The sequence below is a fragment of the Corvus kubaryi genome, unplaced genomic scaffold, assembly GCF_017639235.1.
Source record: "Corvus kubaryi isolate FWS band 111438036 unplaced genomic scaffold, C.kubaryi_AGA036_p1.0 37300, whole genome shotgun sequence".
Taxonomy (NCBI): Eukaryota; Metazoa; Chordata; class Aves; order Passeriformes; family Corvidae; genus Corvus; species Corvus kubaryi.
In genome coordinates, this window is record NW_024581093.1 from 7,540,064 (window position 1) to 7,564,077 (window position 24,014).

The 24,014-nt window shown below is 40.7% G+C and overlaps 1 protein-coding gene across 2 annotated transcripts; it reads left to right on the top strand.

The window, feature by feature from the left end:
- The first annotated feature begins 5 nt into the window (after nt 1-5).
- On the top strand, nt 6-23,775 carry MBTPS1 (membrane bound transcription factor peptidase, site 1). 2 transcript variants are annotated; one of them, XM_042027412.1, is made up of 22 exons: nt 6-297; nt 1,422-1,679; nt 2,101-2,304; nt 2,669-2,779; nt 4,004-4,113; nt 4,491-4,607; nt 5,557-5,624; nt 6,179-6,281; nt 6,995-7,146; nt 7,979-8,140; nt 8,689-8,833; nt 9,878-10,066; nt 10,644-10,816; nt 11,443-11,558; nt 13,490-13,646; nt 14,387-14,511; nt 14,925-15,002; nt 17,868-18,008; nt 20,385-20,516; nt 21,033-21,159; nt 21,840-21,970; nt 22,982-23,775. In XM_042027412.1, exons 1-22 carry the CDS (start codon nt 111-113, stop codon nt 23,176-23,178), a joined length of 3,183 nt encoding a protein of 1,060 aa, XP_041883346.1. In that variant the 5' UTR covers nt 6-110; the 3' UTR covers nt 23,179-23,775. The 2 variants fall into 2 exon arrangements, with proteins under 2 accessions (XP_041883346.1, XP_041883348.1); XM_042027414.1 differs by lacking the exon at nt 17,868-18,008.
- Nucleotides 23,776-24,014: the final 239 nt, after the last annotated feature.

Genomic DNA, 24,014 nt, shown 5'->3' on the forward strand with positions numbered 1-24,014 from the left:
GCTTTAAGAATATCCAGTTGATCAGCACAGTGAAAGCAACGTTTACTGAAACAAAAATGAACTAGTTTATAAAGAAGAAAATTGTGATTTGAATATATGGAATTTTTTGAATGAAACCATTTTCTTCTATGACCATGAAGTTTGCAAACATCTGGCTTGTTCTGGTTGTTATTTTACTCTGTGGCAAAAAACACTTTGGTACCAGAGTAGGAAATTCTTCTCACGAGGCTCACGTATGTCCTGGATGTTCTCGCCTTACTTTGAAAGTGGAGTTCACTTCAACAGTCGTGGAGCATGGTAATAAAGAGTTAAGCAGCAAAAAAAATCCCATATCATGTTCGTGTGTATGTTACTGATTTGTGGTGTTTGTGCAATTGTAGCATTCACAGTTTCTGTAGAAGCACGTCATCTGCTGAATTCTGTATATTCGAAAAGAGGAACACTTTTTCAAAGGTTCTTTGTTTAGCTGGAGACAGTGTTCCAATAACAAGAGAGGGGAGAGGGAAATCAAGATAATGTTAAAAGTGAAAATGGAGTGTGAAGGCTCAGGTGGGCAAGTTTGGTGTGTTTAGTAGCTGTTTGTTTTGACCTGGCCAGTGGTATGCTTGAGGCTCTTTTATGGAATATAACCACAGAGATGAGCCTTGAAGGAGTGAGAAAAGCAAGAAGTCTCTGGATTTGTTAAAGAAAAAGTTTGGAAGCGATACTTGCATGGAAAAATGACAGATAATTGTGAAGGGAGCAGGTGAAAGGCGGAGTGAGGCAGATGCTGCTGATGAGATGGCAGAGGACAGCAGTAGGACACCTTGACCCTGCATCCACGTGTTGCCTCAGGAGCCTGCAGTATTCCTGCAGTGAAGCTCTGCTGTGCCTGGGTGCTTGCAGGCAGGGTGGCAGGAGTGACGTGTGTGCGTAGTTGGCCACAGCCTTAACAGGGTGAATGTGGTGGTGTGAGCTGGGGCTGAGCCTGCTCACAAATCACTGGTGCACTGGAGTCCGACTTTGTTTTCTGAGCGTGTCATAGTTGGTGTCAATAATTTGCACTAAAGCTCAGTACCATGCTGAGTCTTTAAACCATACCTGTCAAGAAACACACTGAATTGGCATATCAGTTTGTGACAGGAAATCTGTTCTCTCACCCCTGCTCCTCTCACATCATTTCACCTTTCCATGATATTTACAATGCTACCTTCCTTTCAAAGGTTTTTGTCATATTTCTTAGATTTCCTGATGCAACACCCCCATCCCTTCCCATTATGTAGTGCAGAAATAAATTGCAAACTTGTAAAAGCAACAGAAAAGTGCCTCAAATTGTGATTATTTGTTCTGAGTAAAGAAAAGAAAAATTCAGACTTTACAACATGAATGCATGCATAAGCTGCTTAAACACCAGTTCTGATAAAGTTGTGCTCTTGTTCCAGAGTATATTGTGGCTTTTAATGGATACTTCACAGCTAAAGCTCGAAGTAATTTTATTTCAAGTGCGCTAAAAAGTAGTGATATTGAGAACTGGAGGATTGTACCTCGCAACAACCCAGCCAGTGACTATCCGAGCGATTTTGAAGTTATTCAGATCAATGAGAAGCAGAAGGATGGAGTCCTCACACTGGAAGATCATCCAAACATCAAGCGTGTGACACCTCAGCGAAAGGTCTTTCGGTCACTCAAGTATTTGGAGTGTAAGTTATTTTCTGTGTGGCTGCATGAGATCTGTTTTGGAAAAGTGTTCTTAGCCTTATTTCAGACCACCAGCTTAGCATTACATAAATGAGAAGTGCCCTTCAGTTTCTCTTTAATGAACAGAAATCTCTTCTTTTGGCTGTGAAATGATCAGGGTCTTGTTATACATTTTCTGGATGCATGGTGTATTTCCATCTGCAACGTAGAAACATTTCTTTTGCAGCAGTGGGTTACCTGACACTATGGACCTCTGTATCCATAGTAGATAAACCAGCAGCTTTTACTGATTTTGGTTGGAAAAAATGGATACTCAGTAATCTTTCCTTGTAACAGTATGATTTCTTAAGTTTGCATAAAAATCAATTCTTTTATGGGTTTCCTCATGCTGTTTTTAATTTTCTTCATCCTAATTCTACATAGCTGATCCAATGCTGCACTGCAATGAAACCAGGTGGACTCAAAAGTGGCAGTCATCCCGCCCCTTGAGAAGAGCAAGTCTTTCTCTGGGTTCTGGCTTCTGGCATGCCACAGGCCGACACTCGAGCAGGCGTTTGCTGAGAGCCATCCCTCGCCAGGTTGCTCAGACCTTGCAGGCAGATGTCCTCTGGCAAATGGGTTACACAGGTATGCTTCTGCTTGTTGCCTGAGAACAATAACCTTCTTGGAAAAACAAGTGAAGTGTGAGGAGAGGCTAATTGACTTGTGTGTGATAACCTCTCACTGGCTTCCAGGTTGTAAAGGTTGAGCAATTATTTGGTTTGAAATGCACTGTATATTTTTGGAGTGCTTGTTTGTGTGTACTGTACTTAGGAGAACTTGGTCATGTTTATGATCTTTGGCTGAATTTCTGAATTGGAATATGAGTTTAAGATCTATAATTGACTTAGACTGTAAATTGCTTACTACATTAAATGAAAGTTCTCTTAACTTGATAGAATGGTTTTGCTATGGAGCTGAATCAGAAAAAGCAATGATTTTCTCTTAATAGGTGCTGGTGTGAGAGTAGCAGTGTTTGACACTGGTCTGAGTGAGAAACATCCACATTTCAAAAATGTAAAGGAGAGAACAAACTGGACTAATGAGAGAACCTTGGATGACGGTGAGTTACTGTGCAGTTTTCCAGCTACTCCTGGTCTGTTTTGTTCTTGCTGCTCTGCTGCTGACATCTGTTAAAACTGTGTATCTTGATATTTAAAGTTTAATTTTGCCGTGTCCCAAGCACTTTGTACTCTACCAAATTCAGCAGGGAGTGTTAAGGTTCCAGGAGTGTGGTACTTAAGTCTCCTTCGAGTCATGTGTGACACTCCATAATAGCTGTTGAAAAATGTCAGGGCAGAAAGTTATTGTGCGCCTGTGAATACATTGCCAGAGAAGGTGGCAGTGAGAGCAAACCCCACAAAGCTGTTTTCTTTGCTACTCTTTTTCATGTTGCTGTTTCACAGTGGTACATATTTCCATACTGATGAGGGATAGCATTTTCCTTCCTTACTGTGCAGTCCTAAACTGATCGGAGTTTGACACCTTCCTGTAAAGCTTTTCTGTATAATTGAACTTTTTATTTTCTGCAGTATGTTTGTGTTCCTTCTTCATATGTTGACCCTGACTTGCCCTGACCACGTGCTTTCACAGATTATTAACTTCATACAGTTTGGGTCAGTGGGTCAGTTGCCCGTTGAATCTCCCTAGAGTTCAAGGTAGATGCTTATATTGCTCAGTTTTGTGTGCACCTCCATAGTTTTTTTTTACATACTAATTTCTTTATGTTGCAGCACCTGCTTTTGGTAGCTCTGTTAGTTCTGTGCCCAGAGGGTTGCTGGACGGGCAGATTAGGAGCACAAAAATATAATGTGGGGAGTCCAATAAAGCAAAAGCTAAAGTGTTTTCTGAGGAGAGGAGAAAAAAGTGTTTTCTTGTCTCATTGGTCATGCTTAACAAAATTTGGTTATTGCAGACTAGGATAAAAATCCTTTAAAAAATCTACATTGAAATACATTGACTTTGGAATGAGCTGCATTTTCCAAAATACTCTTTTTCTGTCATGATTTCGTTGGTAGCAATCAGGAGTGGATGGACTGAGAATGTATCACCCACGTTTCATCAGCTGGCTGTCTGGCTACAGTGTGCTGTGAATTCTGTGCCCACTGAGCCTGGTAGCAAAATATGGTTCAAAAAGACTGGGACTAAACCCAGCACTTGTGGTTTGTTGTAAAGTCTGTTAAATTAATGTGATTTTTGCTATAGGTGATGTTCAGTGGTAAAAATCCTTGGCAATGAAATTGTTTGTCTTCTAATGTCTAATTTTGTTTTCTTCTCTTGCTGATAGGTTTAGGCCATGGGACTTTTGTAGCAGGTGTGATAGCCAGCATGAGGGAATGCCAGGGATTTGCTCCAAATGCAGAACTGCACATTTTCAGGGTGTTCACCAATAATCAGGTAGCTACTTTATATGTGTTTCAGTTCCTGCAAAATTTTCCAGGTTAATGCTGTATTAATCCTCTCCTTTGGGAGTATTGCATACACTCATAAATGTGGACATTGATAAGTGAGAAGGATGCAGCTTTCTATTTATAAGACACTTCCTTCAAGATTTCTGACAGTTTCCAAATCTGGTATATTTTTCAGAAGTAGTATGTGGAAGTCTTTTGTGTCACAGAGCAGTCACTCAAATGTACTGAGCACTAGAAATTTAAGACCATTGTCACTTTTTTGCTCTGTTTTGGTGTTGTTTCTCCTCTCTGTCTAAATTCTGTATTGCCATGAAATCACTAGATTTTTTTAATAGTAGCTTCTTCCCTCTCTTTCTTACATAGGTCTCGTATACATCTTGGTTTCTGGATGCTTTTAATTATGCGATTTTAAAGAAGATAGATGTACTGAATCTAAGTATTGGCGGGCCAGACTTCATGGATCATCCATTTGTTGACAAAGTTAGTATGAGGAACTGAAGTGGGCATAATGTTTGTATCTCTCACACAGATGCTGGACTTGCAGAGCTACTTGTTTGTGTCTGGTCCTGCTGACAGTTTCTGTGTTGCATTTGTGTGACAGAAATTTTGTACAGTGTACAGGCTTTTAAGAATATATATAAGGAATGATTTAACCCCAAGCACAATCCAGATGTTCACAGAGTTATGGAAAGTGCCATTTAACAAAGTGCTTGATAATCTGCTAGGAAATTACTCCCAAGCAGCCAACTAAAAGGACCTTTAATAGAAGACACTTAACTGAAATCCACTCTTGTTTTGTTTTTTTTTTAATCTCTGCATGGTTAATTTATTTCATGGTAAAAAACACGTATGACATGATTTTAGTGAATTTAAGAACAAATAGGTAAAAAGTGCAGGTAGTTGATTCAGCTGTGTTCCAAGACGTGGTTCAGGTTAAGATGGAATTAGGTTTTTGTCTTTGTAAATGTCATAGTTCCCTGAATTATTGGTCTGGCCTTCAAAAGCATTAAGTGAATTAATTTGCTTTTCAAGTAAAGGATATAGTCTTTCTTAGCAAAGGGCAATTAAAGGGTTTGAAGCATATTAATTCTTCCTTGTTTTTTTTATGATAACCTGCATTGAAATTTAGTTTGACAGTCACTTCACTGTACTCCCCAGAATACTACTGGAAGGGATTCATTATAATTACTTGACTTCATCATCAGCAGTGCTTTGTTACAGACAAGAATTTTTCCTTTGCTGTTAGAAGGTTCTGTCAGCAGTGTTGCTGTCAAGGCTGGGTTATTGCTCACATCATCCTAAGAAAGTTTGGAGCTTAATACTAGATGTACAGGGAGATGCATCTTGTAAGGCTCAGAAAGAAGTTATGTCTGGTAGAAAAGTCTCTTTCTTGGTGGCAGAGCCTTATTGTAAACATTGTTTTTTGTAGGTTTGGGAGCTTACTGCCAACAATGTCATCATGGTCTCTGCTATTGGCAACGATGGCCCTTTATATGGGTGAGTGTCAGCAACCGCTTCAAAGAGAACCAACTATGTTGTTATGTGGGTTTGGAAGTAGTTGTGCTTGGTCAGGAAATTTTCGCTCCTTTTTTTCTCTAATCTTAGAAAGTGACTCAAGTTAAACTCTTTGCACTGTCCTTACTACTAGTATTTTGTGAAATACTTAACTAAATGTTTTTCTTTGAAATGGTGGAAAGTCAGCAAAAGAAGAATGGCAGTGCTTCCAGCTGACATTTCCCTGTTAGAGTGAGCAGATAACTTTGGGTACTGATCTTGGACTTAAGCAATAGAGAAGGGATCAACCCAGAACAATTAGTGGTGTATTTCTAAAATGAATGCCTAGAAATAGATTTGTTTTGTCTTCAAGCTACATGGTTTGATAGTTACTGAGTTAGTAACTGCCTGGTAAGTTGCTGTCACCTGTGAAATATAAGTATCTTGCAAAAATCTGATGGCAGCACTTCTGTTACCAGGATAAACTTATGACTGTATCTTGGTTTTTTGGATGTTGTTTTAATTTTTTTTTATTCCTGTCTCCCAACTTATTCTAGGACTCTGAATAATCCTGCTGACCAGATGGATGTGATTGGAGTAGGTGGCATTGACTTTGAAGATAATATAGCTCGCTTTTCATCTAGGGGAATGACCACTTGGGTAAGAGATTTTGATGACGGCCACTCATGTTTGCAGCCAAAATAAGGCCCTTGGAAGGGCAACCTTTTCTGAATGGGCAGTCCTATGTAGATGTGTGTTGGAGTAACCAATGAGAAAAAAGATTTCATCAGAGATCAGAATAGTTAGAAATTGTAAGTCTTTAAGCAAGAGGCTTGATGTTCTTCTAGTCCTGACCACTACTGACGTTTTTTGAACCACACAGACAAGTCTTCACCATCAATCAAAAGGAACTGGATGTTTTATAAATTCATCAATCTGCAAACACAGAGGCCTGCTCTTGTCCTTTAGTTTAAAAATCCTGGGATTTCCAGATGCTGCATGTGACATTGCACTTACTTGCCTGTGGAGCTGAGGTGGTGTTTGCTGTATATGTGATGTCAGATGGGCTTGCACTGTGATCTTGATAAAGGGGGCTGTCACATGTTTCTCTTCATGTAGCCAAGTAGCAGTGTGGTTCTCATTTTGTCAGTGGTTTCATGCTCAGCAGAGATACTGATCAGCAGTAACGTTGGGAACTTGTCCTAAACAGCTTGAGTCCTTCTTTAGGTTAGTTGCTATTCTGTGATGCTGAACCTCAGATAATTTAGTTGCTAATTTTACTTCTGAATGACCTGCCGTTAATTTAAATGCCCAAATGAAGCCATCAGTGTTCCTTTACATTAGGGCAATAATCCATTTGTTTTCTTTCACAGGAGCTGCCTGGAGGTTACGGCAGAGTGAAGCCTGATATTGTTACTTATGGCTCTGGAGTGAGAGGGTCTGGTATGAAAGGTGGATGCCGTTCCCTCTCTGGGACAAGTGTGGCATCTCCTGTGGTGGCAGGTGCTGTCACTCTGTTAGTGAGGTAAGTCTTAGGTAAGAGTCTGTAGAAAGATGCCAATCAGGAGGGTCATAAAGTTCCCTGTAAAGGAATCCGTCAAGTAAAACTAAATGGTGTTTAGATGTAGGAAAACAAACTTGGAGGATAAAATCACTGTTGTTCTGCCTGAGACATTACCTTGTCTGGTTATCTCTATGTTTCATAAGAAAAACTTGAGAACTGCTTTGAATAATAGTTAGGCCTTTGAGAGTATAGTTAGGGAGAACAGTACTATGAGGCAATCTTGTCACATTTTTTAATAATTAAGCATTGCTGAGCTTCTTTCAACTGTTGTAAAAGAGCAGCTGCTCAAAGAAGGCACCTTTAGCAGGTAATTATCTATATACCTGTAAATTTTATAGGATGCAGGATTTTATGGCTGCTATCCTGTTGCGTCAGTCAGCTGTTGCACACTGAAGAACAGTGGGAACTGCAAGTCCATAGCCTGTGGTTGTCATTGCTACTCCATATGGATGAGAAAAACCTTTATTTGAGAAACATGCAAAAAATTCAAAGTCACCGTAGTATTTCCTCCAAAAAATGGTGCATTTTAGTTTGAACAGCAGAGCTATTTTTCCCCCTTGAAAGACAGATATTTTATTTAGCATATAAAGATACTGCCCTGATTGTAATGACTGCTGGTCGTAGAGCACATTGTAAGGAGAAAAATTCATGCATTATTAGTTTTTAAGAGAAATATATCAGAAACTCGTCCCTCTTCTACATTTGTATCATGAGAAATCAAGCAGTAATAGACAAATATGAACAGAGAATTTTACAACAAACTAATTTTGTGATCTCTTTTTTCCTGTTTCAGCACAGTTCAAAAGCGTGAAATGGTGAATCCAGCAAGTATGAAGCAGGCCCTGATTGCATCAGCTCGGAGACTTCCTGGAGTCAACATGTTTGAACAAGGACATGGCAAATTGGATCTTCTAAGAGCTTATCAGATCCTCAACAGTTATAAACCGCAGGCCAGGTTAATTTTAATCCTTAATTAATCAATGGAACACTATAATTTGCCCTTTTGTATAAGAGAGCAGGTGATGTATGTGTAACTCAGTTGAGCAATCTGTGCTTGTGCAACAGTGAGGACTTGCAGAGATCTTGTCTAATCTGAAGCATGGATTTTGACAAGAGAAGGGATGAGAAGTCACGGGTTTTTTCTGCCTAAGTTACAGCAGTGTAGGGGGTGATCATTTTCTCTTGTACCCTTAGGTGTTACGAATAATGTAAGAACATAGTGGAAAAGTATTTAAGCTTTAACTTTTGAGACTAAGAACCTTCTCCCTGTACTGAGAAGTTTCCTTTTTTATGTGTGAAAATCTTTTCACAAAACTTGAAAAAAAAAATAGGAAGGGAAGACGATTTTGGGACATATTTGGGAAGTGAGGTGAGAGCTTGGAAAACTATGACTGGCATCGTTTATCTGAAACTTTTTCATAGTTACATGTAGTGGCACGTTCTTCTTCTGTTTATTGATTATTTTTTTTCTCTTCACATCTTCTCTCCTCTGTCCTGCTGTAGTTTGAGTCCAAGCTATATTGACTTAACTGAATGTCCCTACATGTGGCCCTATTGTTCTCAGCCCATATATTATGGAGGGATGCCAACTATTGTTAATGTTACTATCCTTAATGGCATGGGAGTCACAGGGAGAATTGTAGACAAGGTAAGTATTAACATTGTTCCAAGTTCTGACTGTTAATGTTGCTAAGACCTTCCCAGAAAATACTATTTTAGCTATGATTTTTGTAGAACAAACCTCACTGCTGGGAGCAAGAGATGCAAAATGTTTGATTAAAGGGTGCACCCAGTTTGGAGGATTTGACACGAGCTGTCTACAAGTTTTCAAGCAATGCATTGGTTTCAAGGGTGTGTAACTTTATCTTTGCAAAACCAGTTTGAATTTAGATGTACTTAGAGATTTCTTTGTATTCTCTAATAGCATTTAAAGTCATCTGGACCGGCTTTCCTAATTTTTTTTTTTTTCATCCTGGAGCATAAATGATCTCAGTAAAGAATCCTGACACTAAATCATGCCTTTTCCATGGGTCAGAGTGACCTGAATCTATCAGCTTAACCAGACTCTGCTGCCAAACCTGTTCTTTCACACCAGCGGTGTTGAGCATGTTGGTTGGCTAGGGAGGCTTTTAATTAAGTAAGTTTAAATGTAGAATAGATTTGAGAATTGATACAAGTTAAACAAGACACCTGTCCTGTAATTCCAGCCAATGTAAATGAGACTAATTTCAACATTTTACTGTGACTCCTGATGTCTGCTTTAGATTCAAGCTTACATTAAAGGACGTTGAAGCTCTTACCCAGGACAATTAGCTCATGGTAATACACACAGCTGGTGTAATTGGCCCGTGTCTGTTACATTGCTAGCTTGCTTTGTTACCAAAAGGCAGTCCTGTGTTCTTGCCAATAAATTTTTGCACATGATCTCAGAATGTTAAAGCAGCTTCACTTGGGCAGCTTCTCACAGTCCTGCCTCTGAAAAGCCTCTAGTCTGGGTCATGGAAGCTGTCGCGATTGGGTTGATTCACTGACACAACACCAAAGTTTTGGGCTTGGGGGGCATTTTTAAATTTGATGTAATCTTCAGAAGAGCTAGTATTTGTTACTTCATGCAGAGGAGGAGGGCTGTGTGTGCAGAAAGCAGTCATTGCAAATGCTGTTCTACCAATGTGCTGTATTCTTCATTTCACAGCCAGACTGGCAACCCTATCTTCCCCAAAATGGGGATAACATTGAAGTGGCTTTCTCCTATTCCCCTGTCTTGTGGCCTTGGTCTGGATACTTGGCAATTTCCATCTCTGTAGCAAAGAAAGCAGCATCTTGGGAAGGCATTGCTCAGGGTCATGTTATGATCACAGTATCATCCCCTGCAGAAAATGAAGTAAGTTCTGTGCGTTTTGGATTTTCTGGGTCAAGAATTATTAAAACTGCTTTTTGATATACAAATACCTTGGTTTTGAGGGTTTGCTCTAGCCCTGTCATTTGAAGCATAAGTTAAATTGGGGTCAGGAAATTGAAGACTACAAATAATGATCTTTATAATTGAAGGCAAATTGCATAAAATTTAGAATCAGGAAACCTCTCTTTGGGACCAATGGCATAATTTCATTTGTTTATTCTAAATTTTAACTAATGTATTTTGAAAAAGATAGCTTAAATATGTTTCTTCTAGAACTGTGCTTAATTGTTCCTGAGAGACTTTTAAGGTTTTGAGCAATTAAACGAGATCAGTTGTAACATATGTTAAGTATTTTACATTCTGGGCATAATTATAAACTGTTGAGTGCAGAAAAAAATACTGCAGCAATTTAGGGCAAAAGTCATCTCTTTGTCTCTGGAGCTGGTACTGGTGACTAAAAGTAGATTTGGTACCTCCAGTTTTTTTGTCTTTCACAATCCATGGTTAACTGATTCCTGTGGGGAGAAAGGATTTCACTGTAGTTTGTTCTGTCCTTCAGTCTAAGAATGGTGCAGAGCAGACTTCAACGGTGAAGCTTCCAATAAAAGTGAAGATTATTCCTACTCCACCTCGTAGTAAGCGAGTCCTTTGGGATCAATATCATAACCTCCGTTATCCACCAGGATACTTCCCCAGGGATAATTTGAGGATGAAGAATGATCCATTAGATTGGTATTTATCTCAGGTTCTATTAAATCAGTACTTCTTGATTGTGTGTTAATGATATGGGATAACTTTACTGAATGCCATAGTTCTGGCCTTTTTCAGAGGGGCATGGGATTATCTTTTCTGAGAAATCCATGAAAAGCACTTGAACTCTATGTTTTTGGTGCAGGATTGTTTTTTGAGCTCTATGGTTTTATTCACATGATATGAAAAACTTTTAAAATACTCATTTAAGATTTTTGTTTGGCTTTTCTGTCCTGACCTGATTTCTCCCAGGAAGTTAGGGGGGACACTTTATTAACTGCTTCAGCATTCACCTATCAAACAGACTTGGCAATTTAAAAGACAGGAAGAGACCTCCTTGTCTCTTGAGGGAGACTGTCTTCAAAGCAGGGAAAGGCTTGCTGACCTGCTGCCTTTCATAGATGCAGAGGGGAAGCATCCATAGGAAAAATCATGCAACAGTTTCTCAGTGAGGATTAATTGGGTCAGTGACCAGGATATAAGCTTTTGGAAAGGTGCTTGGAGTATGCAGATGTGGCAGCTTGACAGGCTTTCAGAAGATCGAAAAGGTGGAAATCAGATTTCTGCATGCCAGATCTAAATGTCTTCAACACTCTTCTCTTTCTAAGGAATGGTGACCATATCCACACAAACTTCAGGGACATGTACCAGCACCTCAGGAGCATGGGGTACTTTGTTGAGGTTCTTGGTTCCCCGTTTACATGTTTTGATGCAAGTCAGTATGGTAAGCATGAGTTAATTGCCTCGTTCTCCATACTGTTAACTTTTTCCTGAAATGACCTTTTGTTGGAAGACCAAAAATGTTTTGAGGGTACAAATAAAAATTCTAATGGTAGTAGAAAAATATTTTGGCAGTGGGAGTATTTATTATTCATGTGCTGATATCTAGTTGTGTGGAGTACTGCTGGAGAAGCTTACTGGGGAGTTCAGTAGAATTAGTGGTATTCTCTGTCTTTATCATGAAAAAAAGAGAGGCAAAGCCAGCCTTTGAGTGTATTAAAAGCCCCTCTGTATTCAGTCCCACAAAGGCAGAACTGTATTTGCCAAAAGATTTTGGCACAGTCAAAATGAAGCATGACCTGTTTAACAGACTAAAATCAAAGGTGTCCATCCTGGTTCTTTTTTTATGCTTAGCGATCTTTGATTACATAGAAGAGTGGGTAAAGTGGTCATCAACCGTATGTGATGGCAAAGCAGTTTGTGGTTTGTTTCTGTGTTAACCAGGAAGGAATTTTGATAGGTTGGCCAGGCAGGGGACAGACCAAGCTGTCTGTGCTCTTTTCTGCTCCCATATGCCCCTTGTTTAACCATGGCATGCTCTAAAAACCGTCTTCTCTTTTGGGCTGTGATGTTCTTCAGTGCACTGTGAGGTGCATTCTCCTGAGTTTGCCAGTTCTGGAACTGTTGCCAGTAGTAATCTTTTGTTTATCTTGATTCCTCAGAGAATATCTCATCACTGCTTTTAGAGTTCAGTGGAAGTGCAAATGGATACATAAATGTTAGGCATTCAAAAAGTAGCAAAATAGTGTTTCTTCTGAGACCTCTAGTTTTCTAATTGATAGAGAGTAGCATTAGGGGACTTCTGTCTCCTCTGATTCACACTTGGGTTGTACCTCATTTGATTGTAGTTTGTTGGGCTTTCAGAGTTTCCTGAAGAAGAAGTGAGGAGAGTAAAACTCAGTGATTTGTGGTCTATCTGCCACTTGTCCCTAGCTTATATTGTTTTCACAGTTGGTGAGGGTGCACTCTGTGCCATTTCTACAGGATCTTTATCAGAAGGCTTCCAAGTGCAGACTGCCTGGACTTGTGGAATTGGCTTGTTTGCAAGGAACTGTGAGACATGGAACCAGTACCAGTGATTTATCAGGTTGCTCAGGGTATCATCCTGTTAAGATTTGCCTTTTCTCTGAGGATGGAAATTCTACCACCTCTCTGGACTCAAAAAGTGGAGAGGCAAAAGGGCTTGGTATTTAGAAGCAGTCTAAAAACATAAGCATGTTTTCAGGGAATAAAAGTATATTCTTCTGGTGGTGTTTTTTTCAGTGATGCAGAGAAGGTTGTGCTTGCTTGTTCACAGGGTGGGAGAGGATTATGTGAAAGTGGCAGTGGCACTTTAGTCAAGCCTACCAGAATGCAGCTGTAGTTTTCAAGGGGTGAATCAAACCATGTTGCAGAGTAATTGCTGTCTACCTGGCTGCCAGTCTGCAGTAGTGAGGGAAGTGCTTGTTAGAAGTGGAGCAGTGAAACCTCCTTACAAGGGTGCATCTGCGTTAGCACTCCACTTTGAATCAGTGGTGAATCTCTCATTGCCCAGCTCTGCCACAGTTTGGCTCAGTTTATGGAGTGTTTGGGTGAGACCAAACTGCAAAACGCACACCTGACACATGTGGGCATTCAGTTCTTGAGACCACACAAGCAGGAGTCATAAGTAACTTCCTGTTCTGCCAAACTAATTTTTGAATACATTTGTAAACTGAATTGTCTTATATTTACATTGTTAAATATGAGTTCATTAGGTAAACTGCCAGAGCAGGGCACAGGGACCAGATAATGTGCAAAATGTGCATTTGTGTTGGCTTCTGTGTGGGTTGTGTGAATAGTGATAACATTACAGTGACCAGCCTGGTGAACTCCTGTTTCTGCTTTTACACACAGGGACTTTACTGATGGTGGACAGTGAGGAAGAGTATTTTCCCGAAGAGATCACCAAGTTGAGGAGGGATGTTGATAATGGACTTTCACTGATAGTCTTTAGTGACTGGTACAATACGTCTGTGATGAGAAAAGTAAAGTTTTATGATGAAAACACAAGGTATTGACTTATTTCCAAGTTCTTTGGGAAATAAAATGCCATAGAATTGCACATACTACCCTAAAAATCCCAAATGTGATGCGCTGTACTTCAGCACTTGGATGTTACCTGTAAGAAGGTGCTACCTGAAGTAGCAGAACTGACCTTAAGCTGCAGTTTAAGGAGCATAGCTACCTATTCAGCATGATTGTGAAGGCCCCTTTGGTACTGTATTCTACTTTTTACAATTAAAAGAAATAAGAAATTTGAGACAAAACCAACAAATAAAAATGGACTTGTTTTTACTTTAGGGGAACAGAATAGAAAGCAAATCCACATTGCAAGAGTATCACCAGGTTGTGTACCTAATTACTGAAATTATTCCATGTATTGTATAAAGAAAAAATATGTGACATTTTGCTTCATTATAAAAATGAGAAGCAGGGTACATGACTGTCATTCTTAGCTCAGCCAAACAAAGAACATAAGACCGAATTTCTTTTTAGTAAATGAAGTTTTTCATGCAGCTGAAATGCACTGAGAACTTTACATCAGTATTACTTAACTTTTACTCAAAAGCATTGTTGTCAGAGAGAACAGCTGTTCAGATGCCCCTGGAGTTAAATAAGGCTTTGAGATGTAGTTCATTATTTAAATGGCTGTGGAAAAGTCCATATACAGGAAGACATGTGACTTTGTTATACAACTCTAGGTGTATATTCTGTATATTAATGAACAGTGTTACACTGTAATTTTTACAGGCAGTGGTGGATGCCTGATACTGGAGGTGCTAATATACCAGCTCTCAATGATCTGCTTTCTGTCTGGAATATGGCCTTTAGTGATGGGCTGTATGAAGGAGATTTTACCATGGCAAGTCATGAAAGTGAGTACTGCAGTCCATTGCCTACAAAGGCTAGAGAGGGGTGTTTGGAAAATGGTTTTCTGCAAGTTTGAGGTTGAGCAAGAGTCAAGGGAACCACTCAAATTCAGTGAAAAGAGTCTTGTAAATGATTTCTTAAATGGTTTCTTCATCTGTAGACTTTTTCATGATATTTGATTAAGCTTTTCAGTTTAAAAAAATATAATGCCAACCTTCTAAAGTGGAAGTTTTGAAAACTGTGTGTAAAAGTGAGCCTGTGAAAGCTGTGCTTAGCAATGCTTTCTCTGCAAATACATTGGTTGAAATGTGCAAATTCAGTGCAGTGTTTCTGGGAATGTTTTCTCCTGGCCTTGTTGGGTGGGAAAGAGAGGGAGCATCATTTTTGGTCTAAACAGCAGTTTTGTGGTGTCTTCCAGTGAATTATGCATCAGGGTGCAGTATTGCAAAGTTCCCAGAAGATGGCATTGTCATTGCACAGACTTTCAAGGATCAAGGTATGAGCTTCCTTGTCCTTTTTTCCGTGTTTTGAGTAGAACTTTGGGGTCAGTGCACAAGCAAAGTTGCAAAGTCTAAAGGTCTAAAAACAATAAATGTAAGACCACATTGACCAGGTAGGTATTTTTGTATTTTTTCATTTTGCCTAGAACGTGTAGCTGATGCCTAACAGGCAGCTACAGTGTGACTCTGTATACAATTGTTACATAGTACAGCAGTATCCAGGTATATATGTGCAGTCCTTTATTGTGATTGCTGTATGGAAACACATCTCCATGTACATGTGTCTCTGGAAGGGGAGGAGTTGTGTCGTAATTGTGTTCCTTGCTCATGTTTCTCACAAATTTCAAGTGCTACTGAAATATATCCCCTGATCATTGCCATATTTAGTATGAGTGTTGTGGTAGCTGTGGTGATCTAAGGATATAAAAAAGGAAAATTTTAGTAGACAAAATGTCACCAGCTAAACTCTCACAAGGGAAAGTTTTATGCATACAGGATGCCTGTGGTCTCAGACTTGAGTGATGTGTTCTCTATGCATTTCCATTCTCTTTTATCATAATATCCTTCAATTTGTGAGGGGGTAATTCAGAACTGTAATGGCAGCAGGCAGTTCAAAAAATAAATGTTGTATTTGTTGAGTCTTTAGGAAGTGCTGTGCAGGAGTAAATGGTCAGAACTCGTAGGGTGTTGCAGGTCAGTTTTGTGCAGAAGGGTGTAGGGTGTTTGAGTGTGAGAGCAGCAGAAGCATGTGCAGTGCTTCTGATACAACTCAGCAACTGCCAGAGAAGATCAGTGAGTTCATTGTATTTTTGACTTACAGTGTGCACCAGAGGTGATTACCTAGTGGGGAAATTTTCTGGAACAGTAGAGCTCATCTGTGTGAGCCTTTTGAAGGAAAGACAATATCCCTGTGTGCTGATGACTTAGGTGTTTCCTTATGTGAGAGAGAGAAAGACAGAGTGTCAATTTAACAAGCAGCCTGCTAGACCTGCTTTTTCTCTTGAATCCTTTTCATTGCAATTCATGAAGCAGAAGAGCTCTCTGGTTTGCTTCTGCTTTCTAAACACAGTGTCTTAAGTAAATGGGATAAATTTCAAATACAAATTTGAAATTTGTCTTTGTTTTTTGAAACAGATGTGTCGCGGGTTCGGTTTGTTCCCGGGCGGAAACACCAATTTAGTGTAGTGGTTTGGTCCAAAATACTCATTACTGTTTATCTGCTGTGAGATAAGAATTAGGAGAAATGCAAAACAGGCACCAAACTTGAAAGAATATAAAGAAGTTTATTAACAGACCTAAAAGAAGAAAAAAAAAATTATACCACCTTCAGAACTCTCCTCCTCCCCCCACCTTCCTCCCTTCTCCCACTGACAATGTGAAAAGATAACCCTTGAGATGTTCAGTCTGTTTACCACTTCCATAATAACCTTGTTCAGTCCATTTAGAAAGAGAAGTCTCTTCTTGCTCATGCTATGAAAACATTATCACAACGAGACAGCCGCCCACTTCCAAATATTGTTCAGTCCATTTAGGAAGAGGAGTCTCTCTGCCTGCGTGTGAGTCCTTTCCCCCGACTTGCAGCTTTTCCCGCAACTGCCTTCGAGGGTCCACTCTTGAAGTTTTTTGGGGTACAATTTTAAGGTTGAGCCGTTCAGAAACAAAAACAGAGGCCCTTCTCCTTCCCTGGGAGCAAAGGGTCTTCATCATCTTCATCTTTAGGACTATCTCTGGGAGCATCTCTACGGACTGAGGTTTTCTCCTTTCCCGTTCGGAGCAAAAGTCCTCATCTGGTTCATCTCTCCCTGTCCAAACTTCTCATGAAATTACAGCTGCGTCAGCATCTGCCTATCTCAGCGCAGGTGCTTTTGCTCACGAGTTGAACGCTCCACCCCCCATATCTTCATGAAATTACAACAGGATACTCTGATATATCATAGCTTCACAACAGAATTTCAGCTTTAAGCATCTCCTCTCTCTCTTCCCTCAGGTTTTCAGCTCTTCACAGCAATAAAAGGGTTACTCTCACCTCGGCCTTGCAGCTTTACAGCTGGAATGTTGAATTTTTTCTTATCGCAGTGGAGAGGGGGGAGAGCCGAGCTGCTCCGGCTGCCCACGGCAAGGCAGTGGGGGGGGTTCCACGGCTGGAACAGGTCCATGGCTCCAGGATGGCCGTGGCCCGGCCCGGCCTGGCCCAAGCAGGGCCTGGCCGGGCCCACTGGGCCCTGCTCGGGCCCTGCAGCCACCTGTCCCAGCGCCGGAAACGAGAGAGAGCTTGGAGGGGGAGTTTGCCTATTCTTAAATGTGGATCACAGAGGTGATCACAACTTTAAGTGGCTTAGAGAAGTGTCCATATTCAAACTGGCCAGCTGATAGGTTCTATCAGTTCCCAGAGGAAACTGTAAGCACCCCTTAGCAAGGACGTCCCTTCCGGGACTGTGCTTGCTAACCTATGACAAGATGTTAAAGGTAGAAGACCTTTAACCTAAAGCCAGCTTTCTGTAGAATTCTGTGGAAGGATGGAAACAACATAAAGAGCAGAATATTTTGATTTTAAACCTTTTGCTGAAGTTACTAGAATTTTTCATTCAAGCTTGTTGAAGATAATACAGGTTGTGAGGTTTTTTCTTCTTCTCTACCAAAGAAAGGAAAAAAAATTATTATCAGTAGGAAACTTTATAATCAGGGTCTTGGAGCAGTTTCATTTTTACAATAACATCATGGTGGTTTTGAAAACTTCTTGCAAAAATGTGTGACATGATGTGGAGCATTGTATTTGTCAGTTGGAAATGCAGGCTGTGTGGTATGGGTAGATTGATACTGATGCTCTGCAGGCTATGAAATTTATTTGTGCTTTGCTTTAGGTCTTGAAGTTTTAAAACAGGAGACTGCTGTGATTGAAAATGTCCCTATTTTGGGGCTTTACCAAGTTCCTTTGGAAGGTGGTGGCAGAATAGTTCTGTACGGCGACTCCAACTGCCTGGATGACAGCCATCGGCAGAAAGGTGTGTGAGCCCTGGCGCGCAGGGAGAGTCACTGTCCTGCACTGACAGCTGTCCTGTGGGGTTTTACAGCCCCCACCAGAAGTAGATGGTTTTTTTAGTGACTCTTAATATTCCTTACTGGGGATTAATCTCAGTTTTGCAGAGCTCTACTGAAATGCTGTGAGGTGCATTTACAGCAAAAGAGCACCCTATGTTAAATAGCCCTCTGATAGATGGGACTGTTTCCCACACACACTTATTTTTCTGTTCCACAAGCTTTGGGGGCTGTCTATTGGGGTGGGTTGTTTTGCAAGAGGGATTTGGTTTGTGGGGTTTTTTTGCTTTTTTGGGGTGTTTTTGTTTGTAGAAGGCACTGATAGTTAAACATTCTTGATCTGAAGTTGTGGAGAGGCCATTAGAAGATCCTTTCACTTTTTCCCTAGTTACACCTTCAGAATGTTTGTATAGAACAGTGGATTTTATCTTTTGAGTTTGCACCTCAGCTTGTCTTGTTCCCTTTGCAATATTTCCGTGAGGATTTATGGTAATGTTCGGTGTTTCGGTTGTGCATTACTATTTTCAGGTTATCCTACTTTGACACAAACTAAGTGGTGTACATATGTCAGAAAGTAGGAATTTCCATTTGTTGTCAAAGCATTTATTTGCAACTCTAGATAGTAAGTGTGTGAGTTGTGTGTGTTTTCTGTGGCTGCCAGAGAAGCCATGCTCTCTGCCCACACACTACGGTTGATTCTTATAAAATCTTTTTTCTAGCAGTTTGTCTGATCTGACTTTTCAAAATTTTAAGAGGTTGCTTAGGTTTCTCATGACATGTAAAGCACAAGCTGGTAGATCTGTGGCTTGAGGGGAGGAAGATAATCCAGTATGTGAAGTCTTTTTCTGCATTTCCACTGAACAGAACTGAATTTTCCTTTTGTCATGAAAAGTACATCTATAATTTTTTAAGCTTTTGTCACTGACATTTTAAAATACTACATTATGCAGTCCATCCCTTGCCTAATTTATTTAAGTTTAAAGGAACTTGCTGCCTAAGGGAGCTCTCCATCTGTAGCTCATTTCTTTCTCTACCATACATTTTGGGGTTTTTAAAGAGTTCTCTGATTTTTCCTTATCTGCCTTTGGGTTGCTTCCTGTGAGTTGCCCTAACACCTACATATTGGTGCCTTAGTGCTTGCTGTAGGTTATTGAAAGCACATAACAAAAGAGAAGGTACATAGCTTTAAATTAAGTAATAGGAAAATAATGCTCTGTGGCCTCCCTAATACTGTTAAATTCAGTGTGACATCTGAAGCAAGAAGGAGTGGAATGCTTTAAGGAAATCCTTTAAAATTAGCTTTTAAATTGTGAACCAGGAGCTATGTGTCCTGCAGAGACATCGGTGGCTTTAACTGAGGAAAATTCCTAACATTTGTGAATATAAATCCTTAAAATCTGCTTGACCTCTTTGAAAAATCAAAGGTGAGGGTTTAAGGGACACTGGGATTATGAAGATTAGCTCCCATTCCCAGCCAACTGTTCCTGGGGGCAGAAGTTCTGAGAAAAATAGTTAGCTGTGTGGTGGAAGTAGCTGATAAGGCATTGTCCTACTCCTGCAAAGGAAAGCTTTAGAGTTGTGATCTGAGCTAGCTGGAGTGCTTGTTCCTTAGGGGTAGTCTTGGATTAAGGTAGTAATAATTCAGGAGAGAATCAAAGTGAGGGATCATGAGCTTTTGAAGTGCGAAGGAAAACCATGATCAAGTGTGTTGTGGTGTTGATTCCCAGCCTGGTCTGTACCATAGCTGCTGTAGGTTATGCTCATACCTTTAGCTGGGATGTAGCCAGAATGTTTCTCCTTTGTTTGTTTGTTTGTTTTTTTAAGCTTGAGAGAGCAAATGAGTCATATCCTTGCACTGTAAACACTACCTAGTTCTTACTTTTCTTTGCACTATATTCATTCTGTCCTTTCAAAAAAATAGTTGGTTCTCCATTTCCCTGTTAAAAATTGTACCAGAAACTCAGAGCTTTCTTTGCTTACACTGAAAAACCTTGTGATTTTTGCCAAAACTTGAATGGCCTTGCACAACCTGGAATTCCCGTATTCGGGACCTATTTTTTTATGTCCTGTTACCCAAAAGAGCCTGGTTTGGTACACAAGGGACGATATTTTAAGACTGAACAGATTAATGTTGTGTCTGTGTGTTGCAGGGGAATGTGGGGTGTGTGTTGAAAGTTGCGTGTTTCTGAAAGTGAGCCTAGAACTTCAGGAGAAAAGCAAGAGCCAGGAAAATGGATTGTAATTCTAAATGTCATTAAAGCCGCCTTAGCAGAAAGATAAGCCATTTTAAATGTGGCATAATGCATATTTTGTTCTGGGGTTTGGGACTGTGAAATCCACAGATTGCTTTTGGCTCCTGGATTCCCTGCTGCAGTACACATCCTATGGGGTGATGCCGCCGAGCCTCAGCCATTCTGAGAACAGGCAGCGGCCGCCGTCGGGAGCCGGCTTCTCCCTCCCGGAGCGCATGGAAGGTGAGAGCCTGAATGAATAGCCAAGCACAACCTGCAGCTGAGCGACTGTCAGGGTAGGAAGGCTGGGGCAGACCCCTTGAGTTACGTGCCAGTAAGGTTAATTTGTTGTGAGCTCTGCAGAGTTCTGCTGTTTGGCTAGAAGAGAGTTCATGTTGTAGGGTTTTGTTGTGACGATAGTTGTGATTAGACTAAAGAAAATGCTCTGTTCATAGAGTAGGTATGTTTAGGTGGCTGATTCTGCTGGGGGGGCATTTTAGTTACTAGCTACAGAGCATTATAAAGCATTCAGTCTTATCTCACATGCTGCCAGAAAAACTTGGATTAATTGCTATGGTAGGTGCAGACTCTTACTTAAGGTACCCTTAGGTTAATTCTAACTGATACTTAGCTATGAGCTGTCATTACTGTAAACAGCTCCTGGGTTTACAGCAACACTGTTCAGCCCAGGGTCAGTGTTGGTAACTCTTATCTTGCCTGTCTTTGGGTAAGCCAGTCTCTGTCTGCTGCGAGTTGCAGGTAACCATTTGCATCGATACTCAAAGGTGCTTGAGGCTCACTTGGGAGACCCTAAACCCCGCTCCCTTCCTGCTTGTCCTCATCTGTCCTGGGCCAAGCCACAGCCTTTGAATGAAACTGCCCCAAGGTTAGTATATGTCTTTCTTATAGAAGAAGTCTCACTTTTGAGTTCAGCTGAAAAATTATTTGTTCTATCTGCTTTTGAAAGAGACAGCTGTAATGCCTTCTCCTAGAGAAATACCAGATTGCAAAGAGGAAATAATGATTAATGCCTCTTCAGTGAATAACTCTGACTCACCTAATAGCTACACTATGAAACTCTGGGATTTTAAAAATAACTTCACAAGTCGGTGTTGTGATTGAGTGATTCCAGCTTCGAGTGAACAGTCTTGATGAAACCCATCGTCATCGTGTGGCTTGGAAAGAGTTTTCTGAAGCATCTTCTTGGACAGCTCTCGTAGTGCTGCTGTCTCTTGTGCTTTTTGTCAGTCCCTTGAAGGAAAGTGCTCAGCACACAGCCCTTGCTTGTCTGCTGGGCTGCTGGTGGTTACTTCTGGAAGTCTGTGTGCAAGAAATAGAGTTGTTGGTAAATAGTTGCTAATCTAGGTTGTGTCCCTGTGGTGTCTGAATTGAAATTTGGAGGCCTGCAAACTGCAGAACCTAAAGAGTGGATTGGGTCATCATTCAGGTCCAGACTAATGAGTTATATGTAGGTTGTACATGTACTGTCACTTTCTCTATATGTCGCTACAAAATTCCTTGCATTAATTAAGTGGGCAGACACCTCTGTCTTTAAATTTCTTCTAGCAACCTTTGGAAACATCAAAAATTACTGTCAATTGACCTTGACAAAGTGGCACTGCCCAGTTTTCGACAGAACCGACCCCAAGTGAGACCCTTGTCCCCTGGAGAAAGTGGAGCGTGGGACATTCCTGGAGGTAAATATTGAATAATTTGAAAATTGCTATTTTGCTTTTGCTTTTTGCATAAGCTTTGAAAAAAACCCAAAACACAGTGCAACCATATGAGAGGCCACTGTTTATTTTCAATTGAGAAAAACATGCAAATAATGGTATGGCTGTGTTATAAAAGGCTGTCTGATGAAGATTTTTTTTTTGCATATGAATAGTTTGTTCAATACAAAGTGTGCATGACATACTGAGAGGAATATCTTGGTGGGGGCATTTTGATAGTTGAGGTTTTTTGGGGTGCTGTTCAGACTGATGGGTCAAGCAGCAGCCCCTGTCCTTGGGAGCTGTGACCATATGCCCACTGCTAATTAAAATTCCTTCTGTGAATGCTCAAAAGCAGAAGAGTTTGTCAGAATGGTGCCTTGGGCAAGCTATTACACTAACAAATGATGTCTAGCACTCAAAACAGCTTTCAGGTGGGCAGCTCTCCTGTACAAGCTTGGCTCTGCAGGCCCAGCTGGAAGCAGTTGGAAAGCCTCATATGTGCTCTTTTCCCAGTCTGAGCTGCTAGACCAGAGACACCTGTAAAAATGAAGGGTTTGTTTCTAGCTCATCCTCACCGTGTGCACAGTCTCTGGAGCAAGCAAGCATGAAATCACTCTCCTTGTTCCATCAGGATTTGAATCACAGCAATTACTTAGTAGTAAGATTATGGTCAAGTGTTTGCATCTCTCTTCTAATGCAAAACAGAAGATTGTTGTTACAGGGGAAATCTGGGCTATGCTTTCATGTGCCCAAATAGGTCAAGGTGGAAATGCTGGTGCTTTTCTGTAGCGTTAGCATCCCATCTGATTTTTGCTAATCGGTCTGCAGCTGTTAATCTTCCTGTCTGAAATGTAATCTGATTAATGGCTGCCTGGGCTTTGAACAAGAGTTACTGGCAGATCCTTTTGGTAGATAGCATTAGCACCACAAAGACATCGTGCCTCACGTGGTAACTGCTGAACTGCTGCCTTCCAAACCTCTTTGCCTGTCTAGGTATAATGCCGGGCCGATACAACCAGGATGTGGGACAGACCATTCCTGTCTTTGCCTTTCTCGGTGCCATGGTGGTCCTGGCATTCTTTGTGGTGCAGATCAACAAAGCCAAGAGCAGGCCAAAGAGACGGAAACCGCGCGTGAAACGACCGCAGCTGATGCAGCAGGTTCATCCACCAAAGACACCTTCTGTATGAAAGCTCTGCCTTGCCAAAGATGACCTCCTTTGGTTGCTTTCTGGGGCGATGGATCGCTCCCAGTGGAGGTGCAGCGAATGTGCACCTGACATCATCTCATAGTCTTTGGTTTGTGGAAAGAAAAAAAGAACCTCAGTTGATCATCTGTACATAAAACTGCAGCTTTAAGCAGCTGAAGCCACCAAAGACTTGAATACTGTTTAAATGGCTGCTTAGTCACTACATATCCCAAGAGAGGGAAAATGGACCTTTTTTTTAAGCTGACCAAACTAAAATTTATTTGTTTAGAGGCTATTTTCTATATTTATTGTTGGGGAGGGCGGGGGAAAAGTCACTTTAAGGACCTCTGCTAAGGAAAAACAAGTGCATTTTTTTGGATGGAATGCAATTTTCTAGAATGGTATTATGCTGAAGAGTATAACGTGCACCATTAAAGGAGGAAGGGGCTGAGAGATACCAGTACAAATCAGTGAGGCATACTCCTGCAGTTTATTTTTATAAAGCAAACTACCATGATGTTTTGTAATTTTTGATCATGATTTCACCGTTGTTGGTGAAGCAGATTTTTCAATAAATATGTTATCTATATGAAGCAAAGAGAATGTGCTAAGTGGCTCTTCTTTCCACTGGCAGTCAAAGAGAGCAAATTGTTGAGTAAAGAAGATTTTCATGTCACCTCTCTTCCCACCATATCTTTGTCTTTACCAGCAGTATTCCTAGTTGCAGACTTTCCTCTGGAGTACTTACTGGGCAGTCATACAGACAGTGAATTCTGGAAACCTTCAAAACTCAGCAGCACATGGTAAGGAGAGAGCTCCCAAAGAGCTGTATAGAAA